This window comes from Sinohyriopsis cumingii, chromosome 7 (genome assembly GCF_028554795.1).
Source record: "Sinohyriopsis cumingii isolate HCF-2022 chromosome 7, ASM2855479v2, whole genome shotgun sequence".
In the NCBI taxonomy this organism is placed as follows: Eukaryota; Metazoa; Mollusca; class Bivalvia; order Unionida; family Unionidae; genus Sinohyriopsis; species Sinohyriopsis cumingii.
This window is the reverse complement of record NC_142967.1, coordinates 127261632-127284405: the sequence shown is the minus strand read 5'-3', so window position 1 is coordinate 127284405 and position 22774 is coordinate 127261632. Positions and strand designations below refer to the sequence as shown.

At 35.5% G+C, this 22774-nt stretch overlaps 1 protein-coding gene across 5 annotated transcripts in view; it reads right to left on the bottom strand.

The window, feature by feature from the left end:
• Nucleotides 1-382: 382 nt before the first annotated feature.
• LOC149796087 (roundabout homolog 2-like) overlaps nucleotides 383-22774 on the bottom strand; it is a 394782-nt gene continuing 372390 nt past the window's right edge. For 4 of the 5 annotated variants that reach the window (XM_089966001.1, XM_089966004.1, XM_089966002.1 and 1 more), the window contains 8 exons: nucleotides 21258-21348; nucleotides 15303-16221; nucleotides 14660-14778; nucleotides 10355-10549; nucleotides 7409-7531; nucleotides 6830-6889; nucleotides 5928-6112; nucleotides 383-5306 (listed from right to left, as the gene is read on the bottom strand). In XM_089966001.1, the coding sequence (XP_089822127.1) occupies nucleotides 5292-5306; nucleotides 5928-6112; nucleotides 6830-6889; nucleotides 7409-7531; nucleotides 10355-10549; nucleotides 14660-14778; nucleotides 15303-16221; nucleotides 21258-21348 (1707 nt within the window). In that variant the 3' untranslated portion in view covers nucleotides 383-5291. The remainder of the gene's footprint in view (nucleotides 5307-5927; nucleotides 6113-6829; nucleotides 6890-7408; nucleotides 7532-10354; nucleotides 10550-14659; nucleotides 14779-15302; nucleotides 16222-21257; nucleotides 21349-22774) is intronic. The other variant, XM_089966005.1, reaches the window with a different exon arrangement.

Below are 22774 nucleotides of genomic sequence, written 5' to 3'. Positions count from 1 at the left end.
ATGGCAAGTACCCAAATGATCCATACTACAACTTCCTAATATTCTGGTTAGAACTTGATACTTTTTTTACTCACGATCAGTTCAATTGTGATTCAATTACGTAATTGTCTTGGGCAATGAAGTTGTGGAGGAAAATTCCAGGGTTTTTCCCAACTTTCATCAATATTTGCAAAATTCAAGGTCGGGATTTTTAAAAATCATTTCTCCTGATTTCCTGGTAGCGTGGAAACCCTGTCAATGACTGTCTGTGCGTCTGTGTGTGAGCAATCTAAATTGACAAATGTCTACCTTCCTCCTTTATTTGTTTCTTTCCTTTATATCCACTTGCCTGCTTGCTGCTTTAAACAATTCTAATTTCAAAGAGAATAATACATGAAACTGGTTGAAAGACGTTCAAAGCTTTTATTTCATGACAGCATGTGAATCACTTGCAACTTATCCTCTTTGGATGGCAAGTTTTATAAAATATATACACCACAGTCAATTCAAATGTATCCATACAATATTATTCTTCCATAAATAAAGATAATTTACAAATACAAGACATACATGAACAGATCTGTACATATATATAAAAATAACAATACATGTTACCATGTTAGACAATAAGATAAAACTGTAGCATATTTCATTAAAAAATCAAAGATGTTTCTAGCTTAAATATATTGCACAATGCAATCTGTAACTATTTCTGAAGCTCATATTTCAGTGCTTTTATAAAATGATGCTTTTAACTACTTAACATTGATACCTACCATAGTTTGATATGTCAGGCTAAAATAATATCATTCCCACCCCTTGCCCCAAAAATGTTGTTACTCTCCCACCACCACAACAATGTTGTTTCCAAGAAAACAATTTTCAGTAACTTTTGAGAGAAAACAAAACTCCCGCTTTCTTGACCACAATGATACACAAATTTAACAAGTAGAATGTGTAAACAGTGAACAGTCCCTTCTAGGATTTCATATCAATCTGAATCTGGTGAGTACTGACAACGCCAGTATTATATTTGGCCCTGATTTGCTCCAGCTTGGAAGTTTGAACAGCTGTGCCATCCATGCTCTAACAGTGACACTTGTATTACCTTTATATCCCCAATAAATTAATTACTGAGAGCTACAACAACTGTATATTAAAGACAGAAACATGGAATATTTTCCTAGTCTGTTTCATTGTGAATGCGTGTGTGTGTGTGTGTGTGCACACATGTATGTGTATGTCTGTGGTCATTATATTTGATAATGTAAAGTTTACAAACTACTTTTTTAAAAAAGTGTAATAACTGCTTGAAAGAAACCGTTATTTGCTTTTATTAAAATCTGAATTTATTTTCCATAGGCTCATAAAAAGAAAGTTTATTCTCAATTGAATGATGCAACTTTTTTGGGGTCACATGCACTGATCACCTCTGGGACCTCAAATCACTTTTCAAATTAAAGAACCCTAACCCTGTCTGGGAGTATGGCAGGTATGCATACTTTACAAGCTAACAAAATCTTAATTTTAGTGTCTTTGCTGAAAACTTGATAAAACAGGGTTATTTTTACAGGCGTCATATTATTTTTTCTTTTATGACCTATTCCATTAATGATTGTATGGTAAAAAACCTGTGTTAGGCTTGGATAGCAAAGAAATAAATATTGCACAACTGTAGGCTCTATTGGACTTTACAACAATTAAAACATTTATTTCATTACAACACAGTCCAAACTTTTAACATCATAGACAGCATCTTGTACTGGCAGATCAGACCAGTCATACATCATTAGAACTATTACGCTTTAAAAATAAAATGATAAGTGATGGAAGTTTGAAGCATATAACAAACAGGACCATTTCTTTATAGTGAAAATAATAAAACAAACCAAGAGTATTTAATGATATGAAATCACATTATTATCAGTTTTCATCGAGAAAGACAATGACAAAATTCAAATACAATATATAACTGGATCCATGAGCAGTCAGTCCCTCATAATAAGAGTGATGGCAGTATGATGAAGGCCTTTTTGTGAGGGATCACTGTTATTGTGATTTTAAGAGTGTAGATCCTAATTTTGTCAGTGCATAATGCAATGACTGGACCAATTATGCATCATGCAATAACAGGATTAAGTCTACCACCTATTCAATTAAGTGAATTTTGTGATGACTGGACTAAGGGTACAATATTATTAAGTGCATGGAAAATAACAAACATCTTAAATTTGTCAAAGTCATACTCATTCATCTATATAAATTATATCAATAACAACAATATCTAAAAATCATTTGAAACTGAGAAGTACTAACAATGTTAGATCAAATTATTGATACTGTGACAAATCATTCAATGAATAAAAAATGATCTGTTATCCCTCAAATAAATTATTAAAGTGAAATGACATCAAACGTCTTTGACAAAAGTGCTCAAAGCAACATTCTGAACTGATGAAAATCGGCAACTAATACGCCGACTAAAAGCCAAAATGACAACTTAGTGTGATTGATTAAATGACGACAGCACTACTAAATTCTAGAATTATCACATTTAAATACGTGAAAAATAATAGTAATAATACTAATAATAGCGAAGAAATGTGGATTTCAAAGATCATAAGCAAGCAAGATTTTGGAGAATATAATTCAAGTTGTACAGCTTTTACTATATAGCAAATGTGTAGGTTATGTCAATATTTCAATATAATTAAAGTCATATAACTTCTATTGTAAAGCAGATATGTGCATGTTATGTCAACATTTCATTGGTAACACACCACCAGCTGTAGATTCTGTCATGTCAACAATTCATTGGTAACACACCACCAGCTGTAGATTCCGTCATGTCAACATTTCATTGGTAACACACCACCAGCTGTAGATTCTGTCATGTCAACATTTCATTGGTAACACACCACCAGCTGTAGATTCTGTCATGTCAACATTTCACTGGTAACACACCACCAGCTGTAGATTATGTTATGTCAACATTTCATAACACACCACCAGCTGTAGATTCTGTCATGTCAACATTTCATAAGTAACACACCACCAGCTGTAGATTCTGTCATATCAACTTTTCATTGGTAACACACCACCAGCTGTAGATTCTGTTATGTCAACATTTCATAACACACCACCAGCTGTAGATTCTGTCATATCAACATTTCATTGGTAACACACCACCAGCTGTAGATTCTGTCATATCAACATTTCATTGGTAACACACCACCAGCTGTAGATTCTGTCATATCAACATTTCATTGGTAACACACCACCAGCTGTAGATTCTGTCATGTCAATAATTCATTGGTAACACACCACCAGCTGTAGATTCTGTCATATCAACATTTCATTGGTAACACACCACCAGCTGTAGATGTCATATCAACATTTCATTGGTAACACACCACCAGCTGTAGATTCTGTCATATCAACATTTCATTGGTAACACACCACCAGCTGTAGATTCTGTCATATCAACATTTCATTGGTAACACACCATCAGCTATAGATTCTGTCATATCAACATTTCATTGGTAACACACCATCAGCTGTATATTCTGTCATATCAACATTTCATTGGTAACACACCACCAGCTGTAGATTCTGTCATATCAACATTTCATTGGCAACACACCACCAGCTGTAGATTCTGTCATATCAACATTTCATTGGTAACACACCATCAGCTGTATATTCTGTCATATCAACATTTCATTGGTAACACACCACCAGCTGTAGATTCTGTCATATCAACATTTCATTGGCAACACACCACCAGCTGTATATTCTGTCCTGTCAATAATTCATTGGTAACACACCATCAGCTGTGGATTCTGCCTCATTAAAAACTAGAACACTCAATAAGATGAAGATAAGCCATCAACGTTCTCTTTTATATTACTTTATCATTCACTGATTTTGAAGGCCTCAGTTGATTCTGCACAACAACAAATGACCTTATGACCTTAACTGGAATGCCTTACCAGAGCAGACTGTTGCAAATCTGAAGTCATATGGCTCCATGGTGACAAGATGGAATTCATGACCAGAAAGGTGCAGGTTCAATTCTCACCAGTAGATCAACTCGTCTACCAAGGCGTTTTTTTAGGCAATTACTGCTTGCCTCAACATGAAGTAAGGTTTATGTTTTGCAGTGCAATCAAATGGCAAACAGAAAAACCCACTGCACCCCAAAATGATGCTGTCATTTCTAGGTCATGCTTCTTTGGCACTGAGAACTGTCTCTTTTGTTAAAGTGTCTGAATTTCAAACTTACAGTACTAATACAAGATTTTTAAGTTTGTGACAAAACAAATTTTCACTTCCTCATACTATTCATGAATAAAACAATATTATGCTCAAGTCCAACATGTATGTATTATTAGAAGTCCAGGAATGAGAGGAAAGCACATTTTGATCTCCAATGAATGAATATTTCAAAAATGATCATTTCAATATTTACTTAATTACAGATCTCCACATTTCCATCAATTTGCTACATATTCAATACAGTACTGCAAGGGAGGTAACTATAATACGATTAGTGACAATGTTCCAGTGAAGGTAAATTCGCATTAAGTTTCTCATTATTTTGTGAGGTTGACATATTACAGCTGTCTTGTTGTAGGTCCTTGTTACAGCTGTTGTCTTGTGGTAGGTCCTCATTACAGCTGTTGTCTTGCTGTATGTCCTCTTACTCTCAGTTTCCTTACAGATCTAAAGTGTAGTCTCAAGTAGTTTTTAGTGTTGTCGATTTGTTGAGAAATGTCCAACTCCTATATCCCATCTGTCCAAGTGTCCTCAGTGGTTCCTCAATGCTAAGTCCCTATGGGTTCAATATTGTGTCGTTTGACTAAATATTATTCTTGCCATACTGGCCTAAGTGATCCTTTTATGCATGTAGCTATCCAGAACCACAAAACAAGTCTAGCCACGAGTTGTTTCTGAATATCTTTTGTTGCAACAGGAACTCAGCATTAAAGAACTATTAGCACATTTTAATGTTTCCACTGGTTTTCAATGGCATGAACATCAAACAGTTCTCAATGCAAATTGTCCACCACTGAACAAGCAAGTCTTGTTTGAGATTCTTACTAGCATCACATAATAATAAAGTCCTCAAATATTGACAGCTGTTTGTTCCAGTATGTCCTTGCTAGCATCTCACTCAAGATAATAAAGTGTGGTATCAAGTCCTCAAATGATGATGGCTGTTTGCTCCAATATAGGACCTCAGTGATTTCTTTCAGATTATTTTCTTGAGGACATAATACCTTGTGTCCAAGTTGATGTCTCTGCACTTGTCATACAACAGGGATCTGGAAAGAACCAATAAAACTTATCTGAAACAGAATCATTCCAATGTCTAAACTGCATCATTTGTGTCAAACCTGGAACAGCTTAGGTTTAAACTACGGAGTTTTATATCAATATCTGTAATGGTTTTGGAGTTGAGCTCCATGAATGAAAATGTGAATGATGTATAGATGAACAAACAAATAGACAAAATCATTAGGAAATTGCAATTTAAAAAAATGGCAGATATACATTACCGACAAAAAGCTCCATGTACACCCACTAGCCTCACAATTGTACCCACTAGCCTCACATTTCTACCCACTAGCCCCTTGTTCCATCCATTCACACACAAATAAAATTTATCAAAAGCAAATTGCACATGATGCCATCTGTTGTTTTGGAAGCCATACTGATGTCAAGCACACACAAAAAAACACCTATACGTACAATAGCCCAAATGCTGTAATACTTGACAGTAATAAAGAACCAGTAAAACTACAATCAATATCCTCAAATTCTTTAAAAATATTGTGTACTTGGTTGGGTAAACAGATGGGCTGATGAATGGATCAACAATTCAATATATAATTCCCATTTCCAATATCTAGCAATCACAAAGTGGATAAAAATAATTTCTTTACATCTCCAAATTGAAATATCCCTCCACCCCGTGGACTTGTTGTTCGTGGAATATTGTCTTGATTGTTGCTGATGCTGTCACCAGGTGGTGCTGCTTTTCTGACTGAGGAGGTGAAACTGGAAGGGGGTGCTGAAGATGTGGGACTTGATGGAAAGTTGGGCTTACTATATGACGGCAAGTTGGCTGCTGAAAAATTGGAAATATTGAAAATATTTAGGGTGGAAACAGAAAAGGATCAAATGGATGAATAAATTGTAAAATATAATTTATATTAATGTTCTTTTATGACCATAAATAAATACCAATATCCTTAAAAAACATGTAATCAAAATTAATATCTGTATTTCCTCTTATTCCTTAACAGAATTGATTCAAAATGCATAATATTCGTTGTTATAAACAAATCTAGGCAATAACTGTTTATTGAAACAATTTTAATTAGAAACTGTCAATGTCAAGGGGAAACTACTCTAAGGATAATCATTTCCTCTTAGGATAAAAATCTGAGTTATGTCACAATAGCAGCTTGCCTTATTGTTTCCCTTAATTATATTCAAGTCCCTATTATTAGAAATAAAATCTATTCTTAGCATCTGAGAGTAGACAGAATGCCACAAGCTTGAGAGGGATAAATTTCTCTAAGCCAAAAGAAAAAATAAATCTGAATTGATAAAATTGCGGTTTGCTGCCAGTGTCACTAACATCTATGAATGGAGCTTATGAAAGTAGGATAGTATGTATTACTTATAAATTGGAGACAAAAAGAACTTTATATCACTGGATAAGTCTATTAGGATGCTCAAACAGAACTGATTTCAGAATCAGAGCAACCAATCTCTGAGGAAAAAGAACAAGCTAATGGTGGTCAAGGTGAAAAGTACAATGAAAAAAAAAAAGACTCACCCTCTGAATCACAAGGAGTATTTTCTGATGAATTAGAAATTTTATTACTAGGGCAGTCATCTGAAAGAAAAATGACCTCTTAAATTATTCTTTGACAATAATTTATAAAGGACATCTTTCTTTTTCATACTGTCTAATGGCAGTGATTCATATTGTTTTCAACCTTATCTATTAAATGAAATGAGAAAGAATTTAATTTAATGTCAACTATTCACCTAAATGTATGTTGCCATAGGAGAATTCAAAATTCATGCATGTCCCATAACATTATTAACACAGCATCATCAATAATCAAATATGTATGCACTGAATGTGACTATGTCACATGACAACACTGCTACATATTTTAGTACAAGATACACCTGACCTGACCTGAACTCTTTAGGCAACTATGTTCTGAAAGGCAATCAAATAGAAAAATATGCTCCCTGTAGGTGTTTAAGGGGAACACTGGAAATTAAAAAACAATAAGGAATCATCCATTTGCAAAAATCCTATCCCCCTCCTGAGTTCAAGGAACCAGAAACTTTATTCTTCTATATGTAAGTTTGCCATCATCTTGAGTTAAAATATTAATACCACGAGGCCTTTTCTTGTGCCGAGCCCTCGGATATGATTTGTACCCATCAATTGACCCGTAATTACTGTCCGTGCTGTACCCAGGACTAGAAGAGCGTGGGGCTCTACGTCGCCTGTGTTTATCTGAAAAGCAGAAAAAGAACATTGCAAATGCTTGCACAACAAATTAAAGATCCAACAAACAATTATTCATCTGTAAAAATAAAAAGAGACTTGCATATTTTCTCCCCATCTTCTCTGTTAGCAGCATATATAACAAGGTAATGTCTAGTCTAGTTGCCATTTTCAAGTGCTTGTTTGTCTGACAACCAAGTTTATTCGACATAAAGATTAGGAACCATTTTGTTGTATTATATTTGATTTTTATTAGTGTGACATTTTCAATTTTGACTTCAACAGTGTAATCTTTTATCTGGGAGTGAGACAAATTGTGTTGCCACTGAATCAGAATGGCTAAGTAGCTAGTAAAGTGGATTTTTAACTGGCAGTCAGGCAAGCAGTTAGTTATGCCACTTAACCATAATGTCTGACTGGCTAGTAAAGTGGACTTTAATCTGGCAGTCAAACAGATAGCCATACCATTTAAGCATAATGTCTGACTGGCTAGTAAAGTGGACTTTGATCTGGCAGTCAAACAGATAGACATCCATTTAAGCAAAATGTCTGACTGGCTAGTAAAGTGGACTTTAATCTGGCAGTCAAACAGATAGCCATCCATTTAAGCAAAATGTCTGACTGGCTAGTAAAGTGGACTTTAATCTGGCAGTTAAACAGATAGCCATGCCATTTAAGCAAAATGTCTGACTGGCTAGTAAAGTGGACTTTAATCTGGCAGTCAAACAGATAGCCATGCCATTTAAGCATAATGTCTGATTGGCTAGTAAAGTGGACTTTAATCTGGCCGTCAGACAGATAGCCATGCCATCTAGACTGGCTAGTAAAGTGAACGTGACTTCTGTATGCATTTTGTAGATTTTACAAAGGTCACATGGGTCTGAGATACTTTCAATAAAACCAAGGCCTTTGAATTTAATGCTTTTCTGGGGTATACAGCTTGTACATGTATCAGCCAAGGAGGCAATCTGACATGGTCTCATGTGAGATTCAGAAGTTATTTTATATATATTTTATAAATGTATCAGCCATGGAGGCAATATGGCCAGGTTTCATGTGAGATTCACAAGTTATTTTCTTATATATATTTCATACATGTATCAGCCGTGGAGGCAATCTTACATACTTTCATGTGAGATTCAGAAGTTATTTTCTTATATACATTTTATACATGTATCAGCCATGGAGGCAATATGGCCAGGTTTCATGTGAGATTCAGAAAATTTATTTCAAAGCACATACATCTATGAACCAAAGATGCATAGCAGCAATGTATCATGTCAGATTCACAAATGTGATGTCACGGTGGAAAAGCATTTTCATAACCATCAGATGGCTAAATGGTGTTTTACATTTTAGACTTTATTAAAGGTTTTCCTTTTTATTCAAATATCTATCTCGAATATTTACATACAAGTTTTTTCCCAATTGTATCATTCTTTCTTATTTCTTTCTCTATTCCCTGCATACGCATATAAACACACGTTGAGACTTCCTCAATAACTGATATACATCCTTATCATCCTTGAGGAGATCTCTAAGTGCCAGTTCAGGAATTCTCTAAAACTTGCTTGCCAACAATGGTACATATCTGTGAAACCAAGCTCTTTATTATTTTACAAAGTATTCATTTCGCTTGGCTGCCTTATCTTTGATCAGTTATGAAAGAGGTGGTTAATTTAAGGTAGTTTATGTTACATACACAATAACATTTTTAACAGTGTTAGATTGATCAAATGAAATGAGTTCGCCCGACTTATGATGGGGGCCGCTATATTTTAAGATTGTAGGATTTGCATGCCTTTTAACTTTTCTTTTATTCCACCTGCTTTATTTGATTCAAAAGACATAATTAATGAGATAATACAAAGGATGCCAGCTTTTAATTCAGTGCAACAATAAAACAAATACTTACAAAAGTCAGTTATCAAAACAGTCGGCACCTAACTAGGTTTTCAGAGAAACGCTAGCAGACAAAGCTGTTACAATAGATTGACACATTTTACATTTAAATACACATTGCATTTATGATGATTACACTTAAGAAGAACTAAAAGACAGAATTGAAACACAAATTTCAGTAACAAAAATTATTTAATTGGTATTTAAGTATTAATGTACTGCCTACACTTGTCTCAAATGCAAGTCATATGTGGTGAGAGTATCTGGTATCCAAGTCATGCTATTGTGTGGAAACAATCTTCCTTCTTTCAGTCATTGTGACCTTGATCTTTGACATTTCAAGCTTAAAATCAATCACAATTCTTCCATGCTCCAAATGCAGGTTATTAACCATGTCTTGTAAATGGCAGAAAACTCTATTGAGTGTAACCCAAATCGGGAACAGACATGAAAACTCATTGAATGTAACCCAAATCGGGAAGAGACATGAAAACTCTATTGAATGTAACCCAAATCGGGAACAGACATGAAAACTCATTGAATGTAACCCAAATTGGGAACAGACAGATGAAATGAATACAGATTAACGAATGAACATTGTAGCATGTTATATTCCACTAATGGTGAGCATATAGAAATGTAAAAGTTAAGTTGAGAAATGGTTTAAAGTTTTTAATGACAGACATGCAGATTTCTGACATACATATCACGCTATATGATTGGCCCATCTTCAATGTTTGGACTAGTTTTGTGATGATTACTGTCAACGATAATCATAACTTCTTCTAAATTTTATACAATATTAGTCATTTGGTTTACATCACTTACAGTGTGATCATGCTGAGCAAAATTCTATCAAAACAACATATCAGGACAAAATAAATCAATGAACATATTCAAAGACAAGGTACTAAAAGAAACGATATTTACTTTTAGTAGGTTTCTGATCAGAGACTGTAGATCCAACAACTGTTAAACCTGACATTTCTGCTGCTTTTGCGATTGCACTTGCAAAATCTTCCTCATTGAGAAAGTCTCCATTGTCACCTGAGTGCTCTGAACTGGACTCACTGCTGACTTCAGTATTACTTTGATCTGTGATGCTCCAATTAGCGACCATTGAATCTGAATACAAAATATTCAATAATGTGAACAAAACTCGTTTGTTTTCATACCATCGAATGTGTACAACATTTTACTGAATAATAAGTTTGTGGATGGATTGTTTTGGAAGTGTCTAATGACCTTATTCCTAGACCAAAACTTTACATGACAGGTATAAACATAATAAATTGCAAAATACACACATACATGTCTTGTGTCAGCAGAAAGAACTAGTTTGATATGGCATAGAGACACGTCACAGCCATCCAGACAAGATGTAATCATATCAAATGAATTCTTTCCACAATTTGTAACAGAATACAAATTCAGTTTTATAGTTTTTATAGACCCACTCTTTGTTGATGTCCAAATATCTTTAACTATACAGTGTAAGTGGAATTTGAAACAAATCTGCAATTAGAACCCAGTTTCAGTCTTAGTGTGGAAATACCTGTACAGTTAGCACAGAGTGCTATGGTATCATGGTCTTACAGTTAGTGATTGGCAAACAAGTAAATAAAATACTTACTTTGAAGATATTACATATGTCTGTTTGTTGTTCTATTTTCTTTATTAAATGCATTTAATTTCCAGTTTAAATCAGATGATTGCAGGAAACATTTGATAAAGAGAGGCACTATGTAGATTCCAAGCTATGCAAAGGGAGTTACTTTGACATCATGGCAATACCGAAAAAATATCTACGATGACATATACTTGTTGGGAACTTCATATATATGTTGCACAAAGTGTAAATCAACTTGAAAAATGGATGCTACTTCCATGGCCCTAATTCTGCCACCTGTGCCCTTCAACAACAAAAACATGAGAATTAAAGAAATTTATCTGTAACACCTGTGAGTGGTGTTTGTATTGTTGGTGGGAAAGGGCCCACTAACATAAGCATGAAAGTACATGTTGAACACAAACTCATTAAACAGCTCCAGGTGTTCCAATGAAAAGTAAATAAATTGAGTTTTAAAGTCAACACCTGTCAATTCCGAAATCCACCAGATTAAGGTGCTTCACACATCACAGATTTGATTTTTTGCTTCTTGACAAATAAGGCAATCATGTGATCTGACTCTTGTTTAACATCATTGCCCATTATCAGACAACAGACTGGTTAACCAATTTGTTACAGTGATATTGATTTTAAGAGATTCGATTTCAAAACATGGTGTACAGCCATGTTTGGAAACAGCTATATTCAAGGGTGCAGTTTTGAAATAGTGTACTTGCCAGAAATAGCATTTTCCCAGTTTTGAAATAGTGTACTTGCCAGAAATAGCATTTTCCCAGTTTTGAAATAGTGTACTTGCCAGAAATAGCATTTTCCCAAAATCAACTGCTGACACAGAACTAATAACTTATGGTCATCCAGTGTGTATAAGCAAGCAATAGGTGGTGCTGTGCCAAAAAATACCAAAGACTTTGAATACCATGATACCATAGAACCCGCAAAACCATAAGAAACTACTACACAGTCTGTTCAGTCATTGGAAATACCAAATTTTTTCCAGTCTGGTGTCAGTGAAAATACCTAAATATTTCCACTCTGATGTCAGTGAAAATACCTAAATATTTCCAGTCTAAGTATGCAGATGTCAATGGAAATACCTAAATATTTCCACTCAGATGTCAGTGAAAATACCTAAATATTTCCAGTCTGATGTCAGTGAAAATACAGTCTGATGTCAGTGAAAATACCTAAATATTTCCAGTCTGATGTCAGTGAAAATACCTAAATATTTCCAGTCTGATGTCAGTGAAAATACCTAAATATTTCCAGTCTGATGTCAGTGAAAATACCTAAATATTTCCAGTCTCAGAGATCAATCAGATCAATGATATCAGATTAAGCAAGTAACAAAAAGATGAATAGATTTCATTGACTGGTCAAAACGCTGCTGTTTTTCAATCAGTAGGTTAAATATATCATTTGCTATAAACAAGCATGTCTGTTAAAATTTTTATGCTTACACATTTGCTAGCTATGGACTGAAGTAGCGGATTTATTACAGTAATAACAGAGTGAACAAAATAAAGTTCCCAGTTACAGTGTGTGTGTGTGTGTGTAGGTAGGTTGTTGTTGTTGTTGTTGTGGGGTTTAACGCCATTTTTCAGCACACGATAGGCTATACATGGCTGCCAGTATTAATGGTGGAGGAAGAACCCAGGAAAACCCCGGAAAGAACCACTGACCCACGAGAAGCTACTGACAAGCTTTCTCACATACCCACATTGGCTGAATCCTAGACTCGAACCGCCACAGACAGAGGTGAGATGGCAGTGATCCGTAACGAAGAGCGCTTTAGACCACTCGGGGCCCCTGTGTAGGTAGGTAGTAAGTAGGTAAGGAAGATGCATGTACCTAAGTAAGTACATACATATGGGGTTTAACAATATACCTGGGTATATAATGCTGACCAAAAGCTAGGTAGCAAAAATTGTAAAAATAAATATGTAGCAAAAATCCCCCAGGAAGTCAAACCCATCCAAACAAGATAAAAGGTAAAGATGGCTCCAATTGTCATCACTATAAAAAGGGAGTACTGTATCATGTACTTCATCATGTACTTTATTGTGAGGTGGTCTCATTACAAGGCAGCATGTTCTATCACTTATATGAACATTATAATGTGGGAGTACTGTATGATGCACTTTATTGTAAGGTGGTCTCATTACAAGGCAGCATGTTCTATCACTTATATGGACATTATAATGTGGGAGTACTGTATGATGTACTTTATTGTAAGGTGGTCTCATTACAATGCAGCATGTTCTATCACTTATATGGACATTATATTGTGGGAGTAATGTATCATGTACTTTATTGTAAGGTAGTCTCATTACAAGGCAGCATGTTCTATCACTTATATGGACATTATATTGTGGGAGTAATGTATCATGTACTTTATTGTAAGGTGGTCTCATTACAAGGCAGCATGTTCTATCACCGATATGGACATTATATTGTGGGAGTAATGTATCATGTACTTTATTGTAAGGTAGTCTCATTACAAGGCAGCATGTTCTATCACTTATATGGACATTATATTGTGGGAGTAATGTATCATGTACTTTATTGTAAGGTGGTCTCATTACAAGGCAGCATGTTCTATCACCGATATGGACATTATATTGTGGGAGTAATGTATAATGTACTTCATTAAAAGGCTGACTCACTGTATGACAGGCAGTATACACCATGACTCCTACAGTCAGCATTATGAGTACTGTATATATTATTATAAGATGGTCTCACCATAAGGTGCTGTACTCCTTATGGACAGTGTTATAATGAGGTAATGTTGTATTATGTACCTCATTACAAGGCAGTATCATTATATAATGGTATACTCCATGACGCACATGGATAGAATTAAAATTGACAAAATTAAAATGAGTACTTTATCATTCACGTCATTATAAGGTAGTCTCACTACAAGGTAACATACTACATGGCTATGGACAACATAATCCATAGGGAGTACTCGTGTAGCATACTCAACATAATTCTGAGTGAGTACTCTCATGTAGCATACTCCATGGCTATGGACAACATAATCCATAGGGAGTACTCATGTAGCATACTCAACATAATTCTGAATGAGTACTCTCATGTAGCATACTCCATGGCTATGGACAACATAATCCTAAGTGAGTAATCTCATGTAGCATACTACATGGCTATGGACAATATAATTATGAGTGAGTACTTTCATGTAGCATACTCCATGGCTATGGACAACATAATCAATAGGGAGTACTCATGTAGCATACTCAACATAATTCTGAGTGAGTACTCTCATGTAGCATACTCCATGGCTATGGACAACATAATCCTAAGTGAGTAATCTCATGTAGCATACTACATGGCTATGGACAACATAATCCTAAGTGAGTACTCTCATGTAGCATACTCCATGGCTATGGACAACATAATCCTAAGTGAGTAATCTCATGTAGCATACTACATGGCTATGGACAATATAATTATGAGTGAGTACTCTCATGTAGCATACTACATGGATATGGACAACATAATCCATAGGGAGTACTCATGTAGCATACTCCATGGCTATGGACAACATAATTATGAGGAAGTACTCTCATGTTTATTCTTACCTCTTTCATGGTAGTCATGGTGAGGGGATGGTTCCAGGTCGGATTCTGCAGCATAATCTGGATCCTCAGAAACTGGAGAATCCTGCTGATTCCGCCCTACTCTACTGTTTCTTTCTCCCCTGAAAAGCATTCATAAGAACAAATATTTGTTAAATCAATTTTGACAAGCTTTTAGCCACAAACGTTTATACAGTCCAAGAAATTATTTGAGGAGTAGACAACCAACTTCAATGGTATGACATATATTGGACATTAACGTCAAGCTTATTTAGACTTTGGGGTGGATGAGTGAGGAAAATATATTACAAAATGAACACCCAAATTTCCTGAACTTGGCTCCAGTGTTTTTAAATTGCCAAATAAAAAGATGCCAATAAACAGTGCAAAAGCAAAACTTAATATCCACTTATCAAATTTACCACAACTACCTAATATATTAAATATGGTCATCATCCCATATTGCTATTCTCTTTATGGCTTTTGAGATGAAAAGGCAAAACTTCATCAGCATATTGATGGAAAAATGGAAAAACCATTGTTCCATATTACATAAAAATCTCGAAAGTTTTGGTTTAAGTTCAAGCTTGATCTAAGGTAGTACAAAGATATCTGATGTTTATGTATACAATATGTGATTGCTTACCTGTTCGTATACAGGGATGGCAGGTTGCTACCTTCACTAGCCAGACTGGGCAGAGAGGACTGACAGGCTCTATCCATACACTGGTCACCTGCACCCCCACAGTATAATGGTGTCCTCCTCTCCTCACCATGGTCTGAACATGACAGGTGTCCCTGATCACCAAGAACTCTATAGTCGGCATCACTAGGGGGTACAATTCTGTATACTTGGAGGTAGGGTAATCTCCCCTTATCAGAGTCTCCACTCCTACTGCTAGATAAACTATTATGTGAATGGTCACTGGGAGTTGACCTATTTGCCATTTGAATCTCACGTGGTACCCCTCCTGGGGGTTGACAATAATGAATAAACTCCCCTTCCTGGGGTTGGGAATAGTCATATTCTGTTTCTGGAAGTCTAGCAAATTCATACATACCACGTGGCGCACAGTCCCATGGTTGTGAATATCCATGTAACATCACAGGTGTTCCACGTGGGGATGCGGAATGGTGAGGACACACTAATGATCTTTGTGGATTGTGTTTAAAATTTTGTCGCAGAGATGGATTCCTGAGGAACCCCCCTGGTTTGGTGGAATATGACTGATTGTCAAAATATTTTTGTGACTGACACTTTGTACAGTCTGATTCTGTATGAACAGGTGTGTATCCAGACATGGGTAACTGTGTATGAGGTATTTGGCAATTACTGGGGGCATGTGACATGCAATGTGGCACCATCTGGTGTCCCCTACTGAATCCTGGACGACAGCCATCTTGAAGTTCTGAGTACTGTGGTTGGTCTTCTGATCTACTGTACTCCTCATTAGGTAGGTGGTCCGGTGGGGGAGGCAAAACATCAGACAAATTTACTGTTTGAGTCTGGAACACATAGCCTCTGTTGGGTTTCATGTTCTGTTTGATTAAAAATCCATTTTCATCTGCAAATGAATAATAAGTTTTTTTTAACAATAAATAAAACCAAATTAAAATAAAAAAGTATGCCAATCTTCTTCATCATCAAACTTTACTAAACAATTTTAGTAATAAAAGTTACTCCAAACTTTGAAATCAAAATTAAACTTGACAAATGAAGCATTTTGATTGGTCAGAAAGTTTTATGATGAAGTGGCAGGAAAATTCTTTTTCTATCAAGGAAAATGATAAACTGTCACCCCTGTCAAGAGCCACCTTAAAGTATACATGTATGCATAGGGTTTAACAGCACATCAGCACACTAGTGGTTATATAGTGCCAATCAAGTTTAGATATCCCCAAAAAAGCAACCAAAACAAAAGATAAATAAATGGTTAAAATACAGATTCCAATTTTTAAAAATATATAACTCTTTTAGACAGGTTAAGACCTTCTCTGCATTAACACCATCATGGGACCCATCCCAGGTCAAAAAGGGTGTCATAGCATCCATCCCAGGTCAAAAAGGATGTCATAGGACCCATCCCAGATCAAACAGGTTATCTACAACCCAAAGCCAACAGGGATACCCATCTCAAATCCATGAGAACAATGTTACTAAGGTATTTAAATAATCTGTGAGAACATTGTCACTAAGGCATTGAAATAATCCGTGAGAACAATGTCGCTAAGGGATTTAAATAATCCGTGAGAACAATGTTGCTAAGGTATTTAAATAATACGTGAGAACAATGTCGCTAAGGCATTTAAATAATCTGAGAACAATGTCACTAAGGGATTTAAATAATCCATGAGAACATTGTCACTAAGGCATTTAAATAATCTGTGAGAACAATGTCGCTAAGGGATTTAAATAATACATGAGAACAATGTCGCTAAGGCATTTAAATAATCCGTGAGAACATTGTCACTAAGGCATTTAAATAATCTGTGAGAACAATGTCACTATTTTGTAGTGCAACTAGAACGTCCAGATTATTTGGTATCATTGTAGAGCTACATCTGTCTACCTTTCTATAATGCCACCCACTTTCGTGTATCATACATGACGTTGACGCAAGAGAGCTTGGAAGTAGGGTACTACCTCCTGACACGTAAACGATGCACTAGAGTTAATGAATTAAATGTGAACCTCACTATTATCACACACATAAAAAACCTCATGACAAGACTATTTCTTCCATTTAACTGTCTGGAAGGGGCCCCGAGTGGCCGAATGGTCTAAAGCGCTTTCCGTTACGGATCATCGCCATCTCACCTCCGTCTGTGCCGGTTCGAATCTCGGATTCAGCCAATATGGGTATGTGAGAAAGCTCGCCAGTAGCTTCTCGTGGGTCGGTGGTTCTTTCCGGGGTTTTCCCAGGTTCTTCCTCCACCATTAATACTGGCCGCCATGTGTAGCCTATCGTGTGCTGAAAAATGGCGTTAAACCCCACAACAACAACAACTGTCTGGTCTTGAAACCATGTCTTCAGATATTCTTTAGTGAAAACAATATTTCCAACGGCTGTTCTAAAATACTGAATGTCAGATTGGCACCATTTTCAAGTAGGATAAAGTAGACATCATTAGAAGTCTTTTGGTGAAAACCCTAAGTCATAATGGTCATCCATTCAGGGGCAGTGGTGACAAGAAGATTCTGTAAGATAGTCATCATGGCAGCCATACTGGATGTATGACTGGCACTATTTTGATGTAGGACCAACTACATATCATAAAAGGTCTATTGGTTAAAACTTCCAGTACTGGATGTATGACTGGCACCATTTCCACGTAGGACCAACTAGACATCATAAGAAGTCTACTGGTTGATGTTATTTTTGTTATAGGGTTTAATGCCATTTTTCAGCAAAAGACAGGCTATACATGGCAGCCAGTATAACTGGTGGAGGAAGAACCCTGGAAAACCCAGGGACAAACCATCAACCCACGAGAAGCTACTGGCAGGCTTTCCCATGTACCCATGCTAGCCAAGCCTTGGACTTGAACCCACGCAGACATAGGTGAGATGGCAGTGATCTGGAACGGTGAGTGCTTTTGATCACTCGGCCACTCAGGGCCCCTCTACTGGTTGAAACTTCCAGTACTGGATGCATGACCATTTTCATTTAGGACCAACTTGGTATTGTAAGAAGTCTACTGGTCAAAACTTCCAGTACTGTATGTATGACACACCATTTTCATGTAGGACCAACTAGATATCATAAGAAGTCTATTGCTTAAAACTTCCATGTTGATACGGCCAGCATTTGGAGGAGCAGAGAAATAAAAAAAAAAACGTTCAAGACAATACTTTCTACCAAAAACCCCAACCCAATAACAATATTTTTAAGATAAGACTTTCTACCCTAACCCTAACCCAATAACAATATTTTTAAGATAAGACTTCCTATCCTAACCCCAACCCAATAACAATATTTTTAAGATAAGACTTTCTACCCTAACCCTAACCCAATAACAATATTTTCAAGATGACTATTGTGGCAGCCATATTGGATGTCAGTTAAACACCATTTTCACTCAAGACCAACTAGAAAAGGCTTATGGGGAAAATGTCACATTAAAATGAATTTCTGTTCAAGTAGAGTTGGGACAAGATTTTAATGATGGATGCCATGGTGAACATATTGTATGCTAGACTTGCACAATTTTAATTTCAGACCAGCTAGAAATCATCTGAAGTTTTAGTGACAACCAATGATCCATTCAAAGGAGTAGCAATAACAAAATTTTCAAGATGGCTGCCAAGGTGTTAGATTGGACCTCAGTTTGGCACCATTTTCATTTATGATCAACTAGACATCAATGAAATTATTTTATTGAAAACCTCACACTGGGATGACCATCCTTTTAGTGAAAACCTCACACTGGTATGAATATTCTCTTAGTGAAAACCTCTCACTGGTATGACCATCCATTCAAGAGTAGCAATAAAAAGATTTTTCAAGATGGCTGCTGTGATAAGCCATACTGAATTTCAGAGACCATCCCACAGTTTGTGTGGTCTATGACCAGTAGAGATGAACGTCTTTGAAATCTTAATATATCAGCTAATCTTTATGTCATTGATATAAATGCTGTTGTTTCCAAACAAGAACATACCTGCATTGTACCATTAAACCAGTTTACCTTTCACTCTAGTTTGAATTAAACCATTTTACCTTTCACTCTAGTTTGAATTAAACCATTTTGCCTTTCACTCTAGTTTGAATTAAACCAGTTTACCTTTCACTCTAGTTTGAATTAAACCAGTTAACCTTTCACTCTAGTTTGAATTAAACCATTTTACCTTTCACTCGAGTTTGAATTAAACCAGTTTACCTTTCACTCTAGTTTGAAAGAACAACTAAAGCTCTCATGATGCAAAAAATATTCCAAGGTATTAAATTTCCTCTTGGACTAATAGACAAAGGCTAGTAAATTTCCTCTTGGATTAATAGACAAAGGCTAGTAAATTTCCTCTTGGATTAATAGACAAAGGCTTGTAAATTTCCTCTAGAACTAGTAGACAAAGGCTAGTAAATTTCCTGTTGACTAATAGCCCAAGTTTAGTAAAATTGTTCTCAGACTAATACTTTTCATAAATTCACTATTTAAGCTTCAGAAATTTGTCACTGGTCAGCATTTTGTGGGATGGACTAGTGAAGATTAGAAGGATTAGTAATTTTCTCACTCTGCATGTTCTTCTAGTTAAAAAGAAATTTTTATTAAATTAAATTTTCAACTTTCTTAATAAGAGACACCAAGTGTCTGGGTTGTAACAAGGCATAAAAAAGGCCCAGATTGCAGTGAGGCATACAAAGAACTGGGGTGGTGCAGCAGAAAAAACACCTGGGGTGGTGCTGAATAAAAAAACACATGGGTGGTACAACATAAAAAACACCTGGGGTGGTGCTGAATAAAAAAATACATGGGGTGGTACAGCATAAAAAACACCTGGGGTGGTGCTGAATAAAAAAATACATGGGGTGGTACAGCATAAAAAGACATGGTTTGTGGAGCAGCATAAAAAGACATGGTTTGTGGAGCAGCATAAAAAAAGACCTATAGAGAAAAAGGACTGGAAGGCGGGAGAACATGTCTCAGTAGACTAAAGACATATCGAATAATGTCTTACCAATGTCTAAGTACAGACTAGAGGCATACTAAATCAAGTCTTACCAATGTCTCAGTACAAACTATAGACATACTGAATCATGTCTTACCAGTGTCTAAGTACAAACTATAGACATACCAAATCATGTCTTATCAACATTTCAGTACAAACCAGACATACTGAATTATGCCTTACCAATGTCTCAGTACAAAATATATACAGAATTATGCCTTACCAATGTCTCAGTACAAAATATATACAGAATTATGCCTTACCAATGTCTCAGTACAGACTATAGACATAATGAATCATGTCTTGTCACCATCTCAGCACAGATGACAGACATACCAAATCATGTCTTTCCCAGTTAAATAGAGGAACATATACAAATAATATTTGACTTTCAGTTAAATATTTGTATACATACTGAACACATAACCTTCAGTTAAATATATGTACACATACTGAACACATGTGCCTTTCAGTTAAATATATGTACACATACCAAATACATGACTTTCAGTTGAATACATGTACACATACTGAACACGTGACTTTCAGTTAAATATATGTACACATACCAAACACATGACTTTCAACTGAACATGTACACATACTGAACACATGACTTTCAGTTAAATACATGTACACATACTGAACACATGTGACTTTCAGTTAAATATATTTACACATACTGAACACGTAACCTTCATTTAAATATGTACACATACTAAATATGTGACCTTCAGTTAAATATATATACACATAGTGAACACATATGACCTTCAGTTAAATATACACACATACCAAACACTTAACTTTCAGCTAAATACAGGTACAGACAGAAAATATGCAACTTTCAAAAAATATACATATCACTGTAACATTGCAGATCTGAATGACATCAGACGAATGACACCTGTTTACAATATTTTCTCTTGATACCTGTGTTGGATCGGTCTGTATTCGAGTCATTTGATCCACTACTGTGGGGAGTGTATCCCTGGTTGATTGGTCGAAATGAATTATCTGATCCCTGCAAACATAGGGGGAAAAATATTAAAATGTACCAAAAGTAATGTAATACTGTGAAATAAAGGAACTTCAACAATGCCAGAATATGCCAAAAATAATATAAGGCTTTGCAATACAACAAGTTACAAAGTGAAACAATAAATAAATATTTAGACAATTTTAACCATGCCAGATTTACTTGACACATCAACATTCAGAAACTTGTGCAATATCACATGAAACAAACTTGTACAATTTTTTAAAAAGAATGTTTTATCATGAATTAGAAAAGAGACTTTAAGGCACCAATGATAAGAAAAAAATATGCTATCTTAAAAAGCAGATTTACCAATGCTATTTAGAAAACCTGATACTGAATGCTATTTTGGAAAGTTGATACCAATGCCATTTCACTGTGTGAGGAAAGTGGACGAAATGCCATCTCATTGTTTTTGGAAAGCGGATGCCAATGCCATTTCATTGTTTTTGGAGAGCTGATGCCAATTCCATTTCAATGTTTTTGGAAAGCTGATGTCAATGCAATTTCATTGTTTTCATCATGAAACAAACAAGGTATTAATATTTGCTTTTTATAACTTTTGCTTAAGTCTGGAAAAGAAAAAACAGAATAGTTATTTGGCAGCTATTCTGCCACAGATTGAAATACTGTCACAAACTATTTTTATGTATATGTATATTTTCTGTAACTCCTGGTACATGATATTCTTATCTAATTTTTGTAATTTTCATTCATTGCTGTTAATTATACAGAATATCTTAAGTTAGATTTTGACTACATGGCCTGGGTCTGTAAAGAGTAAAATTACATAGGATCTATAAATAGAAGCTTATGTATATGTTTCCAATTACTACTAATAATGATCTGAATACTAAGAATTCATGGCACCTTTGGATTAATTTATCACTGGCTGATGGGGATTAGATAGTTCTAGAAGAATTCAGTAACTTCCCATTGGTTGGGCTAGGTCACAAGAATAGGAAATTTCGAGATAAATTGAGTAGTAAGATCTGTCACATGGGGGTATATTGTGCAATATAATCATAATGGAAAGTGTATATAAGGAGAAAACTAAGGAATCAGATTCATTCCAATTTGGAGTCATTCTCATTTCTTGTGTTCCTGTTGCAAGTCTGCATATGTGTTTTAGGTTATACTTAGATATTATTTGAGCAGAAAAACATTTTTTTGGACTGTTCAGTGGAAACAGAAAGTGCTCATTTCTTGGACTATAATATTATTCTGGAACTATTTTTAATTATTCAAATGAGTTATGGACGATGTCATTTTGACATCACACTTCTTGGATGACCAGTACATTTCTGGTTTTTAAATTTATACTGAACATTTCATTCTTTTGGACTTTCAAAGAACTTTATCAGGATTATTTTGGATTCACTTCATAATACTGTTAAGTTCTTCTCACATT